This window comes from Trematomus bernacchii, unplaced genomic scaffold, assembly GCF_902827165.1.
Source record: "Trematomus bernacchii unplaced genomic scaffold, fTreBer1.1, whole genome shotgun sequence".
Lineage (NCBI taxonomy): Eukaryota > Metazoa > Chordata > Actinopteri > Perciformes > Nototheniidae > Trematomus > Trematomus bernacchii.
Window position 1 is genome coordinate 14141252 of NW_022987720.1, and position 15335 is coordinate 14156586.

At 44.3% G+C, this 15335-nt stretch overlaps 2 protein-coding genes across 12 annotated transcripts in view; one reads left to right on the forward strand and one right to left on the reverse strand.

Moving 5' to 3' along the window:
• The window catches only part of arhgap23a (Rho GTPase activating protein 23a), a 53251-nt gene extending 41868 nt beyond the window's left edge, over nt 1-11383 (forward strand). For 7 of the 11 annotated variants that reach the window (XM_034143787.1, XM_034143788.1, XM_034143781.1 and 4 more), the window contains 16 exons: nt 298-409; nt 514-553; nt 745-882; nt 968-1276; nt 1361-1422; nt 1543-1667; nt 2294-2412; nt 2510-2662; nt 2798-2876; nt 2984-3057; nt 3481-3570; nt 3971-4096; nt 4285-4326; nt 5078-5171; nt 7263-7294; nt 7541-11383. In XM_034143787.1, coding sequence (XP_033999678.1) covers nt 298-409; nt 514-553; nt 745-882; nt 968-1276; nt 1361-1422; nt 1543-1667; nt 2294-2412; nt 2510-2662; nt 2798-2876; nt 2984-3057; nt 3481-3570; nt 3971-4096; nt 4285-4326; nt 5078-5171; nt 7263-7294; nt 7541-8983 — 3038 coding nt within the window. In that variant the 3' untranslated portion in view covers nt 8984-11383. The remainder of the gene's footprint in view (nt 1-297; nt 410-513; nt 554-744; nt 883-967; nt 1277-1360; nt 1423-1542; nt 1668-2293; nt 2413-2509; nt 2663-2797; nt 2877-2983; nt 3058-3480; nt 3571-3970; nt 4097-4284; nt 4327-5077; nt 5172-7262; nt 7295-7540) is intronic. The other 4 variants (XM_034143785.1, XM_034143789.1, XM_034143782.1 and 1 more) reach the window with 2 other exon arrangements.
• A 616-nt stretch (nt 11384-11999) lies between these two features.
• Nucleotides 12000-13905, reverse strand: hexim1 (HEXIM P-TEFb complex subunit 1). Its single transcript, XM_034143792.1, has one exon. The coding sequence runs from the start codon at nt 13554-13556 to the stop codon at nt 12465-12467; it is 1092 nt and encodes a 363-aa protein (XP_033999683.1). The 5' UTR covers nt 13557-13905; the 3' UTR covers nt 12000-12464.
• Nucleotides 13906-15335: the final 1430 nt, after the last annotated feature.

The following is a 15335-nucleotide window of genomic DNA, read 5'->3' on the forward strand; positions in this document are numbered from 1 at the left end:
GTCTGGGTCGACAGAGGCTACACCTGCATGCCAGTGGTGAGAGAATTGACCGGAGTTTAATTGAATTGAATCCAACCCACGAGCCCAGCTCATCTCCCCCACGTCCATCCTAACCACGCCACTCAAACTCCCACCCCCTCCTCCACCTCCTCCTGCTTCACCCCTCTCCTAATCCAACACCCTGCCCTCCGGTGATTGGCATTACATCAACATTCTGTCTTTCTGTCTCTCTCTTTCTCTTTGTTTCTCTTTCTCTCTCTCTCTCTCTCTCTGCTCATTCATCCTCTCATCGAGCAGGCAGTATTAAATCCGGTCGCCGTTCCTCCTATCTTCTAGCCATCACCACGGAGCGCTCCAAGTCATGTGACGAAGGACTCAACACGTTCAGAGAGGAAGGCCGAGTCTTCTCGTGAGTAGTCAAACTGGCTGTTGGTAGATTAAAGCAAGCGTTTTTATTTCATATTTCTTTGCAGGCAGACAAGTTGAAAGTTAACACTCAGTTGTGTTTCACAGGAGGCTACCAAAGAGAGTGAAGAGCTTCTTCACCGACGGGGTGAGTTCTTCTTCTTCTTTTTCATCTAATCCTTCTTTTTTATAAATCCTTTCCTTTCTCACTGCTTTACTTGCGCAGGTTGAAGGTTACTGCTTCGTTAAATCACAATCCTATTACCCTTCTGAAAGTCATATATAATGGCTTTTTTCTGCTATTGAAATTCCCCTGAAATGTCCCTGGTTTTGTTTCAGTCTCTGGACAACCTTGGGACAGCTGAGGAGGTTCGATCTAAACGCCACTCCACCTCAGAGCTAGGAAACATCATTTACAGCGACGTACGACAAGAAGGATGGCTGCACTTCAAACAAATCCTCACAGAGAAGGGCAAGGTGGGCACCCCAGGCCTGATGACGACACACCTGAAGGCAGAACAGCATTCAAAGCTATCACTCACATTTCATCTTTCCTCCACAGAAGGTTGGCAGCGGCATGCGTCCGTGGAAGAGAGTCTTTTCTGTGCTGCGCTCCCATTCGCTGTTCCTCTACAAGGACAAGAGGGAGGCGGTGCTCCGCGGGGCCACCATTGGCGGAGCGGCCGAGGACGAGCAGCCAATCAGCATCCGGGGCTGCCTGGTGGACATTGCGTACAGCGAGACCAAGCGGAAGCACGCCCTGCGGCTGACCACTCAGGACTTCTGCGAGTACCTGCTGCAGGCGGAGGACCGGGAGGACATGCTGGAATGGATCAAGGTCATCAGGGAGAACAGCAAGACGGACAACGAGGTCAGAGGACGCACCTTCACCTGTCGGACTGTAACCTCTGCTGTGTGTTGTTCTAACACCACTGTGTTTGTTTGTTGGTTGCAGGAGCTCGGCTTCTCCAGGCAGGCCCTCATCAACAAGAAGCTGAATGACTACAGGAAACAGAGGTGAGTCACCTAATGATACATTTGTAAACTGAACATATTGAAGCTGCTTTTACCACCGCACTCATCTGTTGTCATGCCTGACAGCTGGAGTTAATCCCGTCTCTCTGTCTCCCTCTGCAGTCCAACAGGCAGCAAGCCCGACTCCTCTCCCAGGATGCATCGCATGAAGCCTCCCTTCATGCACACCAAGGCAGAAAATGCTGCCGGGGCGCCACGCTCTCCCAAACCAGAGGGCAAAGGTCAGCGTAAGGGAAATTAAAATTAAACATAACGGCAGTATGCTCCTACCACTCATTGTGCGAAAATCAAACTGTTAAATATCAATAATAAATCAATGAATTAAGAGGGAGCTGACTTTTTAATCATTCACGAGTTGGAAAAAATGATGGTAGCACAGCGCAGGGTAATTATATTTTATGCTCATAAGGAATGAGTACAATTAAAGTCTTAAATAATAAGTATACATTGTCACTCCACTCCAGGACACAAGGAACGTACCTCTGACTTACAGCCAAAGTTCAGCAGTGATAAGGTGTCTTTTTATATATTTTTTAGTAAGACTAAAAATTAACATCCCACCAAATATCTTTGTTTTTGATGCAACCTATTTTCCTTTCAATTGTACTCTTTGAAATTACTTCACTTGTTTTCTAGAAATGATGCATTTTATATTACAATCTTTCTGCATGTAGGTATTACCTCAAATCAGTTTATGTCCTCCCTTATTCCTTTTCAGCAACATTTATGCAGCAGTAAGACTAGTTAAGTCTTTTTTGTGTCAAAGCCTTTTCTCTTAAGTACTGGGTGCACTAAGAAGCAAATGCGGAGGCCTCATGTGACACAGCTAAAGTTTTTGTTGACCTGTCTTTAGATGAGAGCGCCCCTCCGAAGTCTCCGTGGAGCATCAACATCATGAAGAAGACGAAGAAGTCTGGCCCTAAAGCTTTTGGTGTGCGCTTGGAGGATTGTCAGCCAGGTGTAAATAACAAGGTTAGCCTCAAAATCATCCTTCATACCTGAAAATAAGAAAACAGACTTTCTAAATAAGGTTTCCAATGGGATTAAAACCTGTCTGTTTCAATCCCAGTTCATCCCGTTGATTGTGGAGATCTGCTGTGGGCTGGTGGAGGAGATGGGTCTGGAGTACACGGGGATCTACAGAGTCCCCGGGAACAACGCCATGGTGTCAAGTCTTCAGGATCAGCTCAACAAGGGCGTCGAAATCAACCCTGCAGAGGAGGTGAGGAAATACAAATACACCTGTACTAAAAGCTACTTAAAATATAAACTGCTAAAGTGACAGTTTTCATTTAACTTTACTCAACAAAGCTGAAGCATTAGATAGTTGACCATCTCTTTCTTTTGCTGTCAACAGAAGTGGCAAGACCTCAATGTTGTCAGCAGTTTACTCAAATCCTTCTTCAGGAAACTTCCAGAGCCGCTCTTCACCAACGGTGAGTCCTAACATGTCTCAACGAGCCGTCCAAACACATACCTGAAACAGCCAGGCATTCATATCAAACCTTTTACTTGTATTCTAATATTTAAACTTACTTTACAGACAAGTACAATGACTTCATCGATGCGAATCGGATAGACAGTGCATCAGAGAGACTCAAAACCATGAATAAACTGGTACGTATTTGTCTGTGTTCATGAACACATTTGAACAGGATTGTGTGTGTGTGTGTGTGTGTGTGTGTGTGTGTGTGTGTGTGTGTGTGTGTGTGTGTGTGTGTGTGTGTGTGTGTGTGTGTGTGTGTGTGTGTGTGTGTGTGTGTGTGTGTGTGTGTGTGTGTGTGTGTGTGTGTGTGTGTGTGTGTGTGTGTGTGTGTGTGTGTGTGTGTGTGTGTGTGTGTGTGTGTGTGTGTGTGTGTGTGTGTGTGTGTGTGTGTGTGTGTGTGTGTGTGTGTGTGTGTGTGTGTGTGTGTGTGTGTGTGTGTGTGTGTGTGTGTGTGGTGTGTGTGGGGTGTGTGTGGTGTGTGTGTGTGTGTGTGTGTGTCTGGCAGGTTGAACAGGCTCATCACTATTTTCATTCCTCATGTTTGTCGTTCTCAGATCAGAGACCTGCCCGATTATTATTACGACACTCTGAAGTTCCTGGTTGTTCACCTGAAGACTGTAGCTGACAGCTCAGATAAAAACAAGGTGTGTGAGAGAACACTATGACAGTGTTTTTGGGCCATTGTAGGTCAGAAACTAAAATACCTGGGGGGTGGGTAATTATCTGAAGAAAATGGTTGAGCTTTCCTGAGGATAACATGTTTAATTTACAAGAGAGAAAGTGGTAGATTTACGAGAACAATAGAGACAAATGTACTAGAATAAACATTCATTGGAGTTTTTTGGTAAAAGAAACCACATCCCAAACATTTCATGGCAATCTTTTTTTATTGTAAATATGTATCTTCCATATCAGAGAATTTCTGAGTTTAGTTAAAAAAATGTCACTTACAATGACCCTGTTACACTGTTTTTTTAAATGTAATTTAAACGTAATCGCTTATCACTGTGATGTCCTTGGTATTAACATTTGATCTTGGCGTAGATGGAGCCCCGTAACCTGGCTCTGGTGTTCGGGCCGACTCTGGTCCGGACGTCTGAGGACAACATGAAGGACATGGTCACACACATGCCCGATCGCTACAAGATAGTAGAGACACTCATCCAACATGTGAGACCTGCAACAACACACACACACACACACACACACACACACACACACACACACACACACACACACACACACACACACACACACACACACACACACACACACACACACACACACACACACACACACACACACAACCAATGATCATTTTCATGCTAAATATTTCTGTCTCTGTGTCATTTTTAAAGTGCAACTGGTTTTTCGCTGAGGAGCAAGACGAGGATGAAAAGGTATGCATCCCATAATGTTTCTTTATATTTGCAGATTAAAGGTCTTAATAGAATAATATAAAGACTCAGTTTAGGATGTACAGTAGCTCTGAAAACCTGCAAGTCATGTGCAGTGTGTTTTGTGCCACTTAATTATCTGAGAAAGGTGTCAAGTTGGTGTGAAATAACTAGAGTAAAAGCTCAAAAACTATTTGAAGATTCTGTCACGAGTTGTGAAATATAAGTAAACTCTCCTCATATTCTACTGCTGCAAACCGCTTTATTTTCTCTTGTTTTAAGATGAGGACATTAACAAAGTCTTATAAATATGAATATAACAAAATACAATGCATCCACAAGAAAACTTGCCACAGTTACATATTCTTTCCTCGTGTTTAAAGGAAAACAATTCTTGAATCTGAGATCAAATGACTGTTGTAGTTTATTTACTGTGCTGAGTAGTTAGCCGGCAAAGGACACCACTATAACTCAACTATTTACAGTTCATTTAAAATGTTTTTTTAACATTAGTGCTGTTTAATAAAATCAATAAGTCACTCTGTTGTTGACACATAACCAACGTGGCTTTACATTTTAATTGCTGTTTTAAATTTGTGGTTGAGAGCATAGACAAAACATTGCTGACATCAAAATCTGTATCTGTAAACATATCACATCTTTTAGGACGTCAGTTCCCTTCCCTGCACACTGTAAAAGTGATCTGCTTAAATTCTCAGTAAGTCATCATTTTCTTTCTTTCTCTTCCATCCAGACGCCGGTGGACACGCAGGACGTGCAGCCCGCCCCCAACATCGACCACCTGCTGTCCAACATCGGCAGGACGTGTCTGCTCGGGGAGGCGTCAGGTGAGCGCTGCTAACTGCTCTTAGTCAACAAACGTACAACTTCCAACAAACCGTCCAATAGCATTGTGGGCAGTTATAATCACAAGTATTGCTGCTTTCAGTTTATAGCTGTAAGTAGGGAATTTCCCAGTAGTGTGCCATTATTACAACCTTTGGCTCCAGTGAGAGAAAACAACTGTCAGATCTTATTTACGTTTATTCTGAATTGAGACTTAATTCTTACGAATCTTTGAAACCACTGAAGATAGAACTCTTTAAAAAAAACCTGTTTAAAAAGAAGTTATCTCTATTGTCGACATGTTGGCCTGGCTTGAGAATTCTAGAGCCTCCTTGGAAGATTGTCCAAGTTTAAACCCAGAATTCCCTTCTTTTGGACAGAACTTGAAGGCAGCATGAGCAACAGAAGTCTTAGACCTGTTAGCCCTCGTAGTGTTCTTGTGTTTAATAGTGTGCCTACACTCTCCTCTCTCTGCTGACCTCTTTTTTTCCAACACGTTGCTCACCTTTCACTTTCTCTGTACGTTTCTGCATTTCCTTCTCTTAGCTGAGCCTGTGGAGCAGCCACTGCGGTAGGACGGGAACTCCCCTGGCAATGTGTGTGTGTGTGTGTGCGTGTGTGTGCGTGTGCAATCAATCCGTGCCTCATATTGTGAAAGTGAAATAATGTGTGTTTGTGTAGGTGAGAGAGACTGTGAGTGTTGGTGATGGTGTGTGTCTCCATGGTCTCCGTTACCCTCCTTAAAGTCAGCGTCTCCTCTCAGGCTCTGTAAGAACACGCCACTTCAGTCTCACTAATGAATTAACGGCTGACTGGATGCTCTCCGTCTCTTAAAGCTGCTGTATCTGACACTGGAGTGTAAACTGTGGTCTGTTACTGAGAGACCACCCCCTCACTATGGATCCTGTAGTCAAGCACTGCACTCCACTCACATTTCAGTCCGATCATCAGGCTCCTAACACACGCTGAGCTCCAAAGGGACTCTAGGTGGCGCCAATTCCTAGAATGACATCAAACTTCCTTCATGTTTTTTTATTACTGTTGAATTTCCAATAAAAACTTAAGTTTAGGTTCAAATTAATATTAAAACTAGCTCACTTTTTATGTCTGCAAAGAAGAAGTCAAGTCTATTTAATTAGCCAAAGATCCCGAGCAAATATATGCCTGAAAGGGCTTGACAATATCCATTTGTATTTTACATTTTTTGGTATGGCACTTTATCAAAAGGTGGTTACATACAATAAAACCCAAAAGCAGCAACAATATATAATGTAAAAATCAAGGGGTATATATTATGTAAACAGATGTAATTAACCTACCGACAAACAGAGATATCATTTAGATCAGATCACAAGAAAAATATAAAAATAGGATTTAAGGGGTATACAGGAGAAACGCTGGTAAATAAAACCGTTTATCAGAATATGGGTTAGGGCAAAATCCAAATACCAGAGGGTGCAAAATAATGATTAAAGGGTGTCAACTGTCATTGTTAGTACATGAGGAACCAATCTAGAGCCTCTTAAACTCCAAACATGTTCTAATCATGCACTTAGTGAAAGAAAACCGCTTTTATCCTGTGTTGGCGTGTCTGTGAGGGAATGTGTGTCAAAATGATTTCTGCCATCACGCCTCCAATCTCTGCCTTCTGTCACTGATTGATTGTCATCAGTGTGATTTCGGTGTTGTCATCGGTGTGTGCCGTGGTTTCCTAATGCCTCCAACACCAAACCCTGCTTCCCCAATCATTGTTTCTCCTTCACACGTCTACATGTGTGTCTTGGTGTCAGTCATGATCGGAGGGCACAGAGGAAAAATGAAGAGAGGAATTCATCTTTTCATTTATATTTTCTTGCAATCAGGGAAGGGAAAAAAAATACTGAGACTTGCAAGCATGCTCTGATGTCACAGCAGGTGCTCTCCTATTAACAGCTGATGGAAAACACCTGCTGCCACATCAACAATTAAATCGTGCAGAAGCAGTTCCCTTTGATTTGTGATTTATTCTATGCACCACCTGCCTCTGTGCCCTCCTCCATGATTTGCCTTTAGTAAACTTCAATGGTTCTGACCTATTTTTATTTCGTCCCCAGACTCAACCAACAGTGACTCAGCGAAATCAAAGGTAATGTCTTTTACATTATGTTACGCTGAAAAGTTAGATCCTGCAAAAATGAAACCTACATGAAAATAAGTCTTTTTTTAATGTTGAAATACACATAAGTGATCATTAATATAATAAGTATGATTATATTGTATTTATTTGTATTGCCTTCCCATTGATGCCATAGTAGTTAAGCATATACCAGTATTGAGAAAATGTAGTGTTATGTATCAACGTGTCACAGTAACCTTTTTTTTTTTTTTTCAGGGGTCGTGGGGGTCAAAGAAAGACATCACATCCAAGGACTTCCTGGCTCTGTCCATCATGTCAGCTGTCACGGGCCGCAAACGCAGGAAGCGCCATAACGCCCGCCGTGTGGGCAGCAGCACTGACGACGACTCGGAGCACGAGCCAATCAAAGCCGGACATTTAGTGGCGGGGGGGGAAGAGGGGGCGCGCTTGCCGGAAGGAGACACTGCGCCTCGAGCAGAGGGAGAGGAGGACGACGATGAAGAGGAAGATGAAGAAGAGGAAGACCAGGAAGTTGTAGAAAGCGGAGTGAAAGAGGTGGTAGGAGAGCAGGTGGTGACGGTTGATCCCGGTCGGACGTGCAGTACAGAGGAAGAGGAGGCAGGAGGAAGGCCGGCAGCCACGTTGCTGCAAGAGGAGGAGGAGGAGGTGCGGGTGGAGGTGAAGGGGCCGCCGTGGAGAGCTCCAGAGGACGCTCGCTCTATTGTTTCCGGTTACTCCACCCTCTCCACGTTGGGGCGGAGCCTGGGGTCCGAGGGGAGGGGGGGCGATGCTGATGACGAGCACAGCGAGCTGGTGAGCGAGACGGACAACGAGAGCGGCTTCGCCTCGCGCTCCCTCACCCAGGAGAGACCGGAGAAACACCCGACACCACCCGTGAACACGCAGGCGGCCCCCCGCAGCTTCCTCTACACCCACTACAAGGCCCCTGCCCTCTCACCCACAAACCTGCTGGCCCCGCCCACAGCGCTCACACACACGCCAGACTCTGCAGACAGGAGTGAGGGAGGGGCGCGGTCCACCACACCTTCGTCCTCCTCCTTCTCCTCCTCCTCCACCACCACTCACAGACTGCACTCGCGGCCTTCCTTCAACTCCCACAAGCTGATCCAGTGCGACACCCTGGCCAGGAAGAAGCTGAAGTCTGAGAAGGGGAAGGCCCGGTCCCTGGACCTGCTGGAGCTGCAGGCCGCCACGGCCGAGGCCCACGCTGCTGGCTCTGGGTCAGATGGTACGTCCAGAGCGAGGAGAGAGACCTCCAGAACTAACCCCTCCTCCGGCAGCAGTCAGGAGAGCCTGCACCCGGCCCGGCTCAAACCCTCCCTGCCCCCCAGCGAGGCCTCCTCCTTCACCCCCACCGGCGCTGGGGGCAGGTCTCTGGCGGATCAGGTCCGCGCCCGCCTGCTGGGCTCGGCCGACGACCTGCGCAGCGTGGGACTGAGGAAACCACTTTCACCAGAGACCAGGAGGAAGAGGAGGGCCTGGCGCAGACACACGGTGGTGGCCTCCCCAACAGAGATCTCTGAGAAGAGACCCCCGCTGACCGTCAGTGACTTCCCCCTGTCCCCCATAACTCAGAACCAGGTGAAAACACTGGGGCTGCCTCGGGACGCAGAGGGGCTTGAACAAGAACCGGCTACACGTCAAGCCCCCACCTCCAGATTCCACCAGTACCTGTGAGCCCCTCTAGCCGAGCCGCTGACTGCAGGTCAGTAGGCCGGCAGCAGCGTCAACACGGTTGTGGTTAATTGCCAGGTGCAACACAGTGTACCAATGAAGAGCAGCCCACCTTTCTCTTTTCCATTAGCTCCATGTGCATGGCAAGGGGCATTCCAGTGTTGCCAAAGCTTTTCTTTCCATGTGTGTGCTTTTATAGAAATAACACGGAAACAGACCTCACCATAATCACTGTCACAGCCAAGAATTCCCATACTAGTAATGACCAGTCATCCTTCCCCTCTCCTCTAGCGTACTTCTAAAAAGACATACATTCATTCAAATCCAAGTGGACGCTGAAAATGCAACGTCCCACTGGTTAGAAAATGATGCTTCTGGTCAAAGAAGGGTTTAACAGTAACTGTTACAAAATCTTCTCTGAACCGACTTCAGTGAGCCATACGAGACAGCCTCACACCTCTAATTACAGAAAAGGTAATTGGTTGTTTAAAAAGCATTTCAAGAGGGAAGATTTTTTTATATCAGTTTTTGTATTTTGTCTCTCCTCAGACCACGGACACTGTAAGACATTTAAATTCCAAACAACAGACACAGTCGGACACAAACACACTCGTGTCTCTTTGCTTGTTAATACTGTTTATGTGTTCATATCTGAGCGTGCAGGTGTTTGTGTTGAACAATTTTGTAACATTTGTACAAAGCCTTGTTAAGTTAACCTTGTAAATATAAATATTATGTTATCATATTTGTTTTTTTTAGTTCCTTTTTTATGGTTTACAAAAGTGCTAAAAAAGTGCACAGTCATTTCTTTCAAGATGTTACTTGAAATGTTTCCCTTAATATATTCTTTTTTTTATATTCAATATATATATTATATATATTTTGTATTAAAGTTTAAAAAAAGTATGTTTATTGTGATTTCACCTCTTGGGTGTACCTGTTCACAGGAAATAAGATAAACCTGTTCCTTATTTCCTCAAAGATGGCCTTTCTCTCTGATTCTCAGCACTGTGCAGCAAACCTTTATATTATAAGATAAAGTCTTATAAATAAAGTTCTCTGGTGACTATACTTCCAACAATGTTGCATCAACATGTACTCAAACTATCTACATGTAGCAAATAGAAATCTGGTCATTATTACAATATCATTTGAAGGCAGCTACACTTTGATAGCTGACCTAATTGTTTCTGTTCTGTATGTCTGGGATTTCTGAGCATTGCCTCTTCAGATCTGCTCATATTTGCTGAGCTCAAGACAAAGAACGTTCTTTCTTGTTAAAGAGAAGCTTCGGGCTGTTGAGCAGGCTTTGGAAATATTGTGTAGGACATACAAGTCGCTACATTTTCACCTCTGTTAATGGTGATCTTTGTGTTTCTCACCACATACCCTCCGAGGGTTCATCTCTCTGCAGGTGTATTACCTTGGGGTTACATGAGGAGGAGTCTTCCATAAGGTCAGGCTCTAATAAATCCTCCCTGACTGGGGAAATGGTACATTTGAGGAAAAGGAGTACAGAATGAATCTATTGTTTTCATCTGTCATCTCCATTTCCCATTCAAACAGGAGGCGCAACTTCCAAAGTCATGGGACTCGCTTTCATCTGACCAAATAACCCAGTGAGAAATAATAATAATAATAAATGATGAGTTATAGTCTTGTCTTACCTCAAGATTTTTTCTACAAAGTGCCTGATTTCTGGAATGTGTTTTTGTTCTGCAGTGCCATGGTCTGTTCTTATCTTTCCGTTTCCTTTGGTTCGTTCCTGGGTCTCCGCCCTCCTCTCCTGTGGTTGATGGTATAAGAAAAGGCACTGACCCAAAGATGTGTACATTTAATACAAGGGGTCTAATTGTGAGGCTGTTATTTAAAATGAAATAATTAAAAAGCACACGTCAAGCCAAGGACATGTCTATGTACTCTCTTTGCCTTTAACACAGGCATTAACAGCTATCACCACTGCTGCAAAGAGGGAAGATGCATAGTTCTCTCTCAGCTGCTTTTTTAACAGACCTCGTCCTGGTCCTACCTCTCTTCCTAGTTGATCCACAGTGTGTGAATATGGTACACCTTAAAAGCCCTACCCTGAACCGGCATTAGCTCATGTCAGACAACAATTTCTTACAGATAACCCAACAGCCCAAGAAAACTCAACAAGTCAGTGTGTTGTGATTTTTATCTAATGTCTCATTGTTGTATTTTAAAAATCGTTTTTGTACATACTATCTTAATATGTAACATATTGTATTGTGTACATTTGGAATTGCTTTTTGAGTATAACTAATATGAAAATGACTGGACTTAAAAAGGTTGTCCGCCTGAAACCATTTCCCTCATGGCTGTGTGCTTTAAAGCAAGGTTATATGATGTAAATAAACAGAACTATGTTTAAAGAAAAATGTTCACATGTGTATTTGTTTTTAAGGATTTTGTAACACTAGCCCAGGGAGTGAGGCTCATGTTTAGCAGCAGCAGCAGCAACTTAATATAGCAGCTGAATGCCGCCCTCTGGAGGCTGCAGTTAGAAACGTCTCTCCAGGCCAAATGGCACAGATTCCCTCTGCACAAGAAAGAAACTTCATCCAAACTACTGGGGCTCTGCATTTTAACTTATTCATAGGTTAATATGTATACAATCTGTTCAAATTAGTGATACTAGGAATCTATTGACACTCGATAGTTAAATATATATAAAGCTATAAACACAATTTGCAACATTAAGCTTTTATATTTCTCTTGTGTTGCAAAAAAAACATTTATGCATTTCATTTAGCAGAACATCCTCACTGGATTAAACTCAGAGTGGGTTAACCTTCATAAAGAGCATCTCCATCATATCCCATCCCCCCATATGTCCGTGCATTATTCTCTTCAAGGCCCATATCTGCCTGGCACATTTCAGGATCCTTTAAGGAAAGCTTTATGATTATTGGTTTTGCTGACAAAGGCAAGTATCTTTGCACACTGCCGCTTTGAACCACTTCCTGTGTTTTAGAGCAGCCTTTACAACACAACAAAAGACATTTCACGGTTTTATTGAACTTATGTTAACACACAAATGTTAGAAATATTAACTCCGGAATTTATTTTTGCAAAACATTATCGGCGAGCTGACCCAATAAGCTGTCATTTGGTATTCATGTTTTGGAGGTGAATGCAACAAAGGATGTTTTTTTTACTTCAGAAACGGAACAGTTTATGTCAATGGACAGCTACAGAGTTGACCCAGGAAACAAACACACATATTCTCGTATTGTCAGATACATTCCCTTTATAAAAAGAATCTTATTTTGAAATATTTACATTTATTTTTGGAAAACAACATTTGAACAGGACCAAACAGAAAATAAAGTATTGCATTACAATGCAAGGACACGTCTTCCAAATGACAAACTGATTACAGAAAACTGATGACAAAAAAAAAATCAGCAGTCCCATATGTTACCTTTTTGAGGGGGGGTTTTCCCCACTTCAATTGTGTCCATTACTTTGTAGCGACCCTGTCATTGCTGGGCTGGCTCTGAAGGAGCTCCATGTTTTGGGCCCTCAGTCTCTCCAGCTCCTTCTCCATGTCTCCCAGCCGGACCAGGGGGCTCTCCCCGGCAGGGCCCGCGGGCTCCACGGCGCGCCGCAGCCGGTTGTTCTCCTCCTCCAGCCGGGACATGCACTTCTCCAGCTCCAGGTACTCCTGCACCAGCTCCTGCTTGGTCATATTCTGCAGGCTCTCGACGTGGTACATCTCGTAGGTCTCAGAAAAGTCTCTCTGGAGAAACTCTCCACCTGCGTTTCCAGGTCTCCCGATACCGTCGCTGCCTCCCCCGCTGCCGTCATCTTCGTCCTCCTCCTCGTTATCAAATAAGTCCTCCTCGCTGCCCGTGTCCTCCATGCGGGTCCCGACCCCTGAGGTCCGTCTGACCCCGGTCTCGGTGTTGAGGTCGGGCTCCTCTCGGTCATGCTCGTCCATCAGGAACTGGGTGGTGTTATAAGGGGCCACTGGGAGCCCTTTGGCGAACATCTCCTCTCTCAACCGAGAAGCTCTGGCCGTCTCTTTCTCCTCCAGGGCTTTCCTTTCGTCCCAGTTAAGTTTGTAATAAGGCTTCCAGTTGCGCTTCTTCCTGGAGGTCCTGCGCCTGTGCCTCTTCTTGCCCAGACGCGCATCCAAGCCAGTGTCAGAGTCGATATGACTATCATCTTGCACCTGGTTTAAAGTCTCTCCCAGTGGGCTATCTTCGCCGTTTTTCCCCTGCGCGATGTGATTACCGTCACCCGCTGCATGAACATCGGGTTTCTGATGAGACTGGGCAGCAATCGGGCACTTTGAGAGCTCGTTTCCGGCAGCTGAGGCAGGGCACACCTCCCTCGGTCCGCCTTTCATTTGCCACAACTTGTCTGTGTTGATATCCCCACACTTCTCCGCCCGCTGCCGCTGCTTTTGGTCTCTCTGTCGCCCCCTGTTGCCGTTCTCTGGTCCACCACGGCTTCTGGCTGGGAGATGCTCCAACGCGTCTCCGCTGCTCCCACCTGATGGGCTGCCTAAAGTTTTCAGGTGATGGGTCTGCTCCGCTCGATCTGTCATCCTGATGTTCCGCTACGATGGTCCCACTCTAGCACATTTTAGATCATGTCCTCTCCCTCAAAAATGATCTTCAAAGTTCGTTAAAAGACGTTAAACTAAATTTTAACAAAAATGTATGTATTCCAGAATCACCCAAAAATCATTAATAAAGGAAGTTTACGTTTTGACGTTTCAAAACAAACTCTCGCAAAATTAAAGGAAACTTCTCGACAGTAAACACTTGTTACTCCTCCGAGGGTTTGTCAGAGCAACTGTCGCTAACTACCATTAACTGTTTCGATGCTGTCAGGGCTATCTTTCAGCGGGAGACGACGTTTCACCGTCACAACAGTGTCCAGTGTGCTGCTCAAGAAGAGGGAGCTCGTGTTTTTATAGCAGCTCCGCCTCTTGCCGTGCGCATGCAGCTGTTTGTAACGCGCGTTGGATTGTGGGATATGTTGTTTTGAATTCAATGTAGCACTGTCGGAGGCCCACAAACCAAACTACATATTCCACAAGTCTACGATAACTGACGAGGATTTTAACCAATCATACGGTAGACTCTTGAGCATGATAAAGCCCACCCTTCTCTTTGTTGATTGGACAAGAGGGTAACTTTGCTGTTGCTAAGCTTTAAGTATTTTTTGATTCGACAATCCATGGGTCAATCATAAGTACGTAATCCACACCAAGAAAGCAGTCCGGTACATTTTAAGGACGGTACCATCTACACATTAAGGGGGTAACAATACTTAGTAATAACATATAAGTTAATTTAAATAAGTTTAAATTACATGTTTTAGTCGCTTGGTCTAATTAGAATACGTTAGACGTAACTACATATTTATTATATGTCCTTGCTGCCCACACAGTATAAAGCCGAATTAGAAATGAAATAAAAACCCTCCTGCATTTAAAGCAAAATAAAGAACCCCGCTTAGGGAAACTAGTCCGTGTTAAATGTTCACACAAGGAAATAAGTAAAAAAACAACTTGTGTTGAAAATGCAAGTATTTTTCATGTTTAAATGTATTGAAACGCGTCGTTTTGATGACATTAGAGCATTAAATGATTCATTATGACAATTCTGTGTGTTGTGCGGAGTGATACGTTGTGGGGCACAGTCTCGGCGAACTCGGGAATCAGCGTAAACAAACGACATTTATTGTCAAGCTTCTGCTCCGAGTACATCTCCGAGCCCCTCATTGTTAAAGGGTGGGTCAGGCGATCTAACTCTTGCTCAATAATCCTGTTACCAGTGGACGGAGTTGTGTAGATCAGTTTTGAGTTTTCCTGTGCAACCCACCCATGTTTCTGATATGCAGTGTTAGTTTTACACTGGTGTGTCGTGTTAAAAGCTAAGGATAAGCTAGCTAGCTAGCTAACGTTAGCCGAATGTTAACGTTAGTTAGCAAATTATAGCTGCGTTGTTTCGTTCCCAAACTAAACACTGCCATAATTATAAAGTGTGAAGCCATACGCACTAACGTTAGAACAAAAAAATAAACGGTGTTAGAGCTCGACGACGTTACAACGCAAGTTATTTCTAGCCAGGGCCAGTGCTACGTTAACCCAAACGCCATAATGTACATAAAGCCAGGCTAGCTAATGCTAAGTAATAAGCAACAATGGATCGACAACCTTAAAACAATGGTTCCTACCATCAATTTTTTTCGATTAAGCTTTAGCGAGTACGCAACAAAGTATATAAATACCAATACAACCAGCTATAGAAGTTGCTAACGTTAGCTATCTGCTAACTAGGCCAATGTGTTTATCCTGGGTCAGCGTAATTGCTGG

Bases quoted from the DNA above. Each gene is read 5' to 3' on its own strand.
- hexim1 (XM_034143792.1), bottom strand. From the start codon at position 13,556: ATGACAGATCGAGCGGAGCAGACCCATCACCTGAAAACTTTAGGCAGC.